The 8,991-nt window shown below is 42.9% G+C and overlaps 1 protein-coding gene across 1 annotated transcript; it reads right to left on the minus strand.

Moving 5' to 3' along the window:
- Positions 1-1,183: 1,183 nt before the first annotated feature.
- On the minus strand, positions 1,184-6,430 carry LOC129761323 (uncharacterized). The gene has a single exon (XM_055759043.1). It carries the CDS (start codon positions 6,428-6,430, stop codon positions 1,184-1,186), a length of 5,247 nt encoding a protein of 1,748 aa, XP_055615018.1.
- Between the last annotated feature and the right edge of the window lie 2,561 nt (positions 6,431-8,991).

Genomic DNA, 8,991 nt, shown 5'->3' on the forward strand with positions numbered 1-8,991 from the left:
GCGCCTGGTTGCCAACGCTTGGGTGTATCCGGATTCTGATGCGTGACGCCTGGTTGTCAACGCTTGGTGGATTTTCGGATCACGAATTGAACTTTGAACTACGAACTTTGATTTTGAACTAACGAATTAGACTTCTGATTTGAACTGTTTGATTTGAACTGTTTGATTTGAATTTTGAAATGGACTCAACAATTGGACTGACTTCCTAGGCCAGAATCCCCAGTATATATACCCAAGAATTCATTCCTAGGCGTTAAAACTATAAAGGAGAGAAGAGATCTCTCTTTCCTTCTCAGACAACCGAGCCCATATCGATTGTCTGCCTGCTATTTCCCTACATGTTATTATTACCCGCTTATCTCTGCGGACCTTTGTCGCTCTCGCTAGAGGGGTACAATTTAGAAAGTTTATTACTCATCGTCGGCTTAAAATGTTATTTTTGTTTATAGCCCTTCGTATATTCGATAATGGGCGAGGCCAGGCTTATTACCAGCAATAATCTTTCGCCTGGTGCCTTGTTGTCTTTGTGTATTCCAGGCGCCTTATCTGTCTATGCTGCCTGCTCACGGTCTCAAATGAACACGTGATTTCCTATCTTGTATGCCTGCGCTACACTATGAGTAATACGATCTATTCAGAGGATCGTGCGGGTCACAGATTTGTTTATTTATTTGTCCCTACTTTCTGGTGCGTCATGCACCGCTTGTCTGAAGCTATACAAAAGGAAAAGAAAAATAAGAAAGGGATGAATCACATGGCCGTATCTGGTGATTCATTGGGCTATAAATTTTCTATGCGCTCGTTTGCACTTCAATAACATTATTTTGTTTATTGGCCGGCCTTGCTATCTAAATTGGGTCCGTAACATTCCGGCCCTGATAAATCTACTTGTTCGATTTATAAAATTCCTGAACGGACCCTATGCTACCTGTGTTACTTATATCTCTATTTGTTTACATGTTTTCGGAGCATCATTTATTTTACATTCATCCTTATATTCTAACAGAGTTTAAAAACACTTTTAAATTTCAATTCTTCGGCACGTTGCCTGGTTCCAAAGGATGTCCTCTTCAATGCTTGGTCCATGGATCATACATCTTAGCTCTGACGCGAGCTTACATCAGTTGGCTGCATCTTTCGGATATTGGTGCTCTGGTAGCGAGCACTGACGTCTTCTTCCTGATTAGTTGATGGCTGGATCATTTCCCTTGATAATGTCCAGTACTGCAATTTTAACTGCCGGTCGTTTCAGGACACCTTTCGCGGTTTGGATCTTTGCTTGGCGAACTTGCCCGTCGCTCGCCACAAACGTTTCGATGACTCGTCCTTTAAGCCATTTTCCTGGTGGTGCGTCGTCGTCCGTGATTAAGACGATGTCGTTGACTTTGATCGGTTCTACTTTCTGCGTATTTTTATTACGCTTTAACAGAGTCGGTAAGTACTCCTTCTTCCATCGGTTCCAAAACAACTTGGAATAATGTTGAATGCGTCTCCATTGCGCTGTGTCATACTGACTGGTCGTTGGTGCATACGGTGGGGCATACTCTCCTGCTCTTCCTATTAACGCGTGGAATGGCGTCAACACTTCATCGTCGATGCAGGAGACTGGTATGTGTGTCAACGGTCGAGAGTTGACTAAAAATTCCGCTTGGATGAATGCAGCTTGCAACGTTGCTGCTGATGGCTTGCTCCTACCCCAAACTTTCAGGATCTCTGCTAGTGCTACTTTGACGTTTCTTATTAATCTCTCCCAAGCGCCTCCAAAATGTGGTGCTGAAGGTGGGTTGAATCTCCACTGGATTTCCATTTTTGCTGCTTCATTTTTGCCCATCTTCTCGTTGATTTCATTGACTAGCGACTTTAACTCTCGCTCTGCTCCAACGAAGTTCGTTCCGTTGTCGCTGTAGATACTGGTGACCTTTCCTCTTCGGTTCTGGAAGTTCCTTAACACGACCATGAACGCATCAGTACTGAGATTTTCTGCCATCTCAATATGTACTGCTCTTGTTGAGAGACAGGTGAATATGACGCCCCATCTCTTCTCGAGCGATCTCTTTACCGCTACTTCGAAAGGTCCGAAGTAATCTACTCCGCAGTTTGTAAATGGAGGTATATGCGCTTCTGTGCGGAAATGTGGTAAATCTGCCATCATCGGCTCTACCGGAGTTGCACGTCGTATTTTGCACCTATTGCAATTCTTCTTGACGTTTGCTAATACTGTTCTTATATGCAGTATCCAATACTTCTGCCGTAATGCTGCTATGACGGTGTTTTCGCCGTGGTGGAAATATCTTTCGTGTGTTGCTTTCACGATCAAATATGTATATGGATGCTTTTGTGGGAGCAATATTGGCGTTCTTGTAGTCCATGGTACTGACATGGCTTTCTTCAAACGTCCTCCACTTCTCATTACCCCTGCCTCGTCTAGGAAGGGTGCGTAACTGACCAATGGTCCTGACGATATTGTTCCGCCATTGAATAAAGTTTCCATCTCTGTTGGAAATGCTTCCCATTGCATCTTTCTATAGAGCACGTTCTCAGCTCTTTGGTAGTCCTTGTACTCAATGTCTGGAATATATCCACGACGTAATCTTTCCTTTGTCCTGTTTAATACACAAAGGTTCTTCACCAATTTCCACCAATCTGAGTATTCCTTGTACTTATCGATGAAACTAAGTTTGCTTAGTTCTTCGTGAACTAGCACTGTTTCTCTCAACTCTTCGTCTGTTTCCTTCTCTTCAATGGAAGGCCATGACGATTCTGAGAGCTTTAGGAAATCAGGTCCCTCAAACCATTGTGATTTTCCTAGCTTTTCCTTTGTGCCTTCATCGGCTGGATTTTCATCTGTTGGCACCCATCGCCATTCATTTTTCCTGTTATCTTCCAGGATTTCACCTACTCGATGCATCACAAATACGCTTCTTCGTTTTGGACTCTTGATCCATGACAATACGGTCTGTGAATCACTCCAAAATGTTTTGCTGACGATTTTCAACCTCGTTTCATCTATTATCGTTTTGGTTAATCGGCTTCCTAACACGGCCGCTTGTAGCTCTAGGCGTGGTATGCTCAATGGTTTGACTGGTGCTACTCTAGACTTTGCTGATAGAAGTCTTACGTGTGGTGTGTTTCCAGATATACTTCTTACGTACACACATGCACAAAATGCTTTCTCAGAAGCATCTACAAAGGTGTGTAGTTCTACTTCACCTGTTCTTTCTTCGAGGATGTATCTTGGTATCGTTACGCTATCAGCAGATTCAATAATTTCTAACCAGTGTTGCCAGTCTGACTGCAACTTCTCGGGAATTTCGTCATCCCAATCTATATTTTCTATGTGCAGCCTTTGCATGAGGATTCTTCCATGCACAGTTATATTTGAGATGAGTCCAAGTGGATCGTAGACACTCATCACGAAAGCTAGTACCTCTCTCTTTGTTGGTAAACGTAGCATTTGTGTAACATCACTTCCTAGCTTGTCTAATTTGATTTGATAGCCGAGTGTGTCAGACGTGGTGTTCCAATATACACCAAGTACCTTTTCTGTCATTGAATCCTTTTCTTCGAACATTTTGATTCCGGAAATTTGTACACGTTCCGAGGGTAAACTTTGCAGAAGTTCTCTGCTGTTTGACACAAAGTTTCTGATGTGGAAACCCGCGTGATCGTGAATTTTCATAACATGTAGTACTATCTCTGCTGCCTTATCAAGCTCTTCGAAACTATCCAAATAATCGTCGACGTAGTGTTGCTTGATGATTGCTTCAGTCGCCACTGGACAATATTTTCTGAATTTTTCTGCGTTGTGGTTTTTAACCGCTTGTGCACATGACGGTGAACAGGTTGATCCGAATGTCATCACCTGCATTACGTATACATCAGGTTTCTTACTGCTATCACAATCTCTCCATAAGAATCTCTGAGCGTGTTGATCTTCAGCTCGGATTCGTACTTGGTGGAACATCTCTTTGATGTCTCCACATACAGCAATTGCTCCTTCTCGGAATCTTACTAAAACACCGAACAATGACGTAGTAGCATCCGGCCCTGATAACAGTTCCGTGTTGAACGATACACCTTGTGTCTTTGCCGCCGCATCGAAAACCAACCTTGGTTTAGGTGGCAACTTATTTTTGTTGTGCACAATAAAGTGTGGAAGATAATACACTCTTGATATCGGCTTCATAATTTCTTCCTCTGACAGTTTGCGGATGTAGCCTTTCTTCTCGTAATCCGCAAATGTTTCTATTGCCCATTTTTTCAACTCTGGGTCTTTTTTTAACGTTCTCTCACTCGTTGTCAGCCTCTTTGCTGCATTGTTGTAGCTATTTGGAAATTTCGTTTCCTCATCTTTCCATAGAAGTCCAACTTCGTATCTACCATCCTTGTATTTCATAGTACTTCTTAGAATTTGTTCAGCCTTTTCTTCTTCAGCTGATTTTGGTAGATTCTTGACTACCTTAACGCCGAAGTCTTCGGTGGAGAAATATTTCTGCAAAGCCTTGTTCATTTCATCTTCTTGCTGAATGACCATGATGTGTCCGCCTTGCACATTGGACGATATGTTGCCGAACATGAACCATCCAAGTTTGGTTCGTAGCGCTGTGGGCTCGTTCGGTTTTCTCATTCGCCTTTCGAATGGAATTAACAAGTGACTGTGACTCAGTCCAATTAATATCGTCGGGCGTATACTGCTGTAACTGCTCAACGGCAGATTCTTGAGGTATGGATACCTTTTCTCCATCACCTCCTTGTTGAAGCTTTGCTCTGGGAGTTGGAGATTCTTTATCGTTCTCACTCCTTTCATGACGTATTCTTTTTCATTGTTGCCGTTGATTCGTACCTGAACTCTACGGCTGTTTTGTTCGTTTCTCGTGACGTTCTGCGTCCACTTTAGCATTAACGGATCAATTCTTCCGTTGAGCCCTAACTTGTTCGCAATCTCCTCGTCTATTAGAGAGAGTGATGACCCCGCATCCAAGAAAGCGAACGTGTTGATGATTTTGTCATTATTTTTCAACGTCACAGGAACTATTTGGTAGAATACGTTGGATTTTGTTAGTTGTTGGTGATTGTGTATCTCACCATCTGCTTGTGTATCTGGACTATGCTGTCCTTCCGACTGATTTGAATCACTTGATTCTCTCTCATGAGATTTATGAATTAATGGATGATGTTTGAACTTACATCCATTAATTCCACATTGTTTTGCTCTTTTGCAGTCTCGCATCATATGGTTTGTAAATGCGAGACAGCTCAAGCATACCTTTGCCTTAAAGGCTAATTCATTTCGCTTTTCAGGCTTCATAGCCTTAAATCTGGTGCATTCGAGGAGTTTGTGGTTTCCCCGACATGCTTCACAATTGCGTTTTATTATTGTCGATCTATTTTCCTGATGCGTATTTACGTTAAATCGACGCTCAGGCCTCGTGTCTCGCGGCTGCGATCTGTTAATTTCTCGCGGCTGCGGTCTGCTTGTTTCTCGCGGCTGCGGCCTGCTGGTGCCATTCAGCAGTCTATTGGTTCTCGAATGAGGCTTCAGCCACTCATTGAGATCAGCTAAAGTCTTTGCCCCGTCGTACATTTCTTCAGTCCACTTCACCTGTAGACCGTAGGGCATTTTCCTTATGATCTCTTCCACCAATCGGTGGTCAATCAGGAATTCTTCTCTATCCATAAGAGAAACATTACAGACGAGATTATCCAGTGCTTCGGATATCTCGGTAATCAAATTCCGACTCTCCCTTTTGATATTGGTGAGTTCGGCTAGTAGTTCTTTATAGACTAGTTCGGGTCTTCCGAAATTATCTTCTAGTCTATCAATTATTTGGTCCATATTATTTGGATCCATCATTAACTGTCGGACGCTCCTCTCTGCGTTCCCGTACAGCACTGTTTGCAGGCGATTCAAATTTTCAAGCCTGTTAAATTGACCTTGTTTTGTGGTCTCATCAAAGGCCTTTTTAAATTTCGGCCATTCTCTGGCCGCACCTCCATATTTTGGCAAGCTCATGAGTGCTTGTCGCTTTAGGTAGACAGTCCATTCTGGCTCTGCCTCCTGATTTTGACCTTCGATGCTGTCATTATTGTGTGCTGAACTTGTACCTGGTTCAGCTTCGAATCTCGTTGTCCTCATGGACTTTACCAGAGCCTCCATTGCTGCTCTGTTCTCTTGCAAAATTTCTTGCAAGCTGTCTCCGGAAACTGATTGTCTGACTTTGACTTTCAGTTCCATCATTTCCCTTTCTGTGCTCATGCACTTAGGGCATACCCACCTTTCATCTTTCTTGGGTAGGTATGTGAGTCCCACACATGAAATGTGGAACCACCGATCGCATTCATCGCATGCGACCATGTCCTCTTTCTTGTCTTTGTCCGTACACAGACGGCAGTGCCCATTAGGGTTGGCTTTATATGCGTATGTAGCCATTTTAATTAACGTGATTCCTTCTTGAATACACGTGAGTTCAATTCAGATCTTTTTTGAGTGCTTAAATTTTCAAGTCTTATCTCTTTCTTATAAACGTGATTCCCTTTTGAATGCACGTGTGTTCAAATCAATTTCTATGAGTGCTTGAGTTCCAAGTCTTATCTCCTCTTACAACGTGATTCCCGTTTGAATACACGTGAGTTCAATTTCACTCTCTGGCGCGAGAGTTCAAATTTCAATTCTTGACTTCTTAGTCTTTTCAAAAAGGCGTGATTCTGAGCCTCCCGATTTACTCCTCTTGCGCGAGGGATCGTGCTGATAACGCGAAGGTCGTGAGTTCGATCCTCTCTGGAGCCACCAAAATATAATCTAAGGAACTGGAGTTCCCTAGATGCTTGCTATGAAGGCAAGACTTTTCGCTCGTCCTCTCTCGAGCGCTTCGTGATTAATCTAGGGAACTTATTTCCCTAGATGTCGGCAATTGAGGCCTGAGAATCACGGTTTAAATTTATTAAAGCCAGGGATCTATTTCCCTGGACTTGGTTGGTCTCTTATGGGCTAAGCCCCTTTGCGTGAACAAATCCCGGCTAGGGCAGCCACAAAACTTCAACCTCTTCCGGCTCCAGTGCGGTCCGGTGAAGCGAAGCAAATGGTCTGCTTTTCGGATTGGGATTTGTTCCTTTTGGTTATACCTTTTATAGCGTGGCGCCTGGTTGCCAACGCTTGGGTGTATCCGGATTCTGATGCGTGACGCCTGGTTGTCAACGCTTGGTGGATTTTCGGATCACGAATTGAACTTTGAACTACGAACTTTGATTTTGAACTAACGAATTAGACTTCTGATTTGAACTGTTTGATTTGAACTGTTTGATTTGAATTTTGAAATGGACTCAACAATTGGACTGACTTCCTAGGCCAGAATCCCCAGTATATATACCCAAGAATTCATTCCTAGGCGTTAAAACTATAAAGGAGAGAAGAGATCTCTCTTTCCTTCTCAGACAACCGAGCCCATATCGATTGTCTGCCTGCTATTTCCCTACATGTTATTACTACCCGCTTATCTCTGCGGACCTTTGTCGCTCTCGCTAGAGGGGTACAATTTAGAAAGTTTATTACTCATCGTCGGCTTAAAATGTTATTTTTGTTTATAGCCCTTCGTATATTCGATAATGGGCGAGGCCAGGCTTATTACCAGCAATAATCTTTCGCCTGGTGCCTTGTTGTCTTTGTGTATTCCAGGCGCCTTATCTGTCTATGCTGCCTGCTCACGGTCTCAAATGAACACGTGATTTCCTATCTTGTATGCCTGCGCTACACTATGAGTAATACGATCTATTCAGAGGATCGTGCGGGTCACAGATTTGTTTATTTATTTGTCCCTACTTTCTGGTGCGTCATGCACCGCTTGTCTGAAGCTATACAAAAGGAAAAGAAAAATAAGAAAGGGATGAATCACATGGCCGTATCTGGTGATTCATTGGGCTATAAATTTTCTATGCGCTCGTTTGCACTTCAATAACATTATTTTGTTTATTGGCCGGCCTTGCTATCTAAATTGGGTCCGTAACACTTGTGCTCTTTCGCGCAAGGATTCTCATCATGGCTCTCTCCACAATCTGCGCAACGTTTTTTATTGCAACAATAGGCGGCCGTGTGACCGAGTTGCATACATTTGTTGCATTTCATTACCCGGGGTACAAACAATCGAACAGGTAAACGAAGTGCCCCTATTGCAACGTAATTTGGAAGGGCGGAACCCTCAAAAGTCACACGAAAAGAGTTTGTCCGATTGAGAATTCTTTTGTCATTTTTATGTGACACAGATTTCAGTCGATCGCATGCAAGAATCTTCACAGTTTTTAGTGTGGAGTTCTTGAAGCGACCGACACCATCGATTATTTCTTTTCGGGTCAAACCCTTTTCGGTTATTACGCCGTCTATTTCGACATTGCAACAGGGTACGTATACACGATACTCAATCGCAAAGAGGTCGCAGCGCGTTATTTTGTTCGCTTGGGTCCTGCTTGAGACGACAACTCGTAGTTTGTCTAAAAAGTCTCTCAGAGAACTCAGAAGGAAAGGTCATCGGCAGACCACACATCATGTTAGTAGAGACTGAGAGTAGCCTAGTCCTGGATTTTAGCAGTACATGCAGTACGGCGGCTGCATGACTCGATAGAACCAACAAGTTCATGATATGTTTGTTGCAGAAAAACACAACAAAACAAAACCGGTAAGAGAAGAAATAAGGCTGAAACTAGATCATCGCTACTCGGTCTTTTGTATGGCTGGCTGTTCGCTCGTTCTAGCGCTACAACAACTGGGCGTATGTTTTTTTTTGTTCCTTCGCTATGCTCCATTCTCGTAGCATGGAGAAACGCGAATAGTGTTGACGAGGCGGTAAAAACGGGTAGGAATGGGCTGGGAGAACACGTACAGTTAGAAGAGGATTATTGAATTGATTCAATTTTAACTTCCGGATTATTTAAATGGGGTTCTGTTTTTTCAAATTTTAATTTTATTTTTTTCTGTCTTGATTTTTGGATTAATTTAGTTTT

Source organism: Toxorhynchites rutilus, chromosome 1 (genome assembly GCF_029784135.1).
Source record: "Toxorhynchites rutilus septentrionalis strain SRP chromosome 1, ASM2978413v1, whole genome shotgun sequence".
Taxonomy (NCBI): Eukaryota; Metazoa; Arthropoda; class Insecta; order Diptera; family Culicidae; genus Toxorhynchites; species Toxorhynchites rutilus.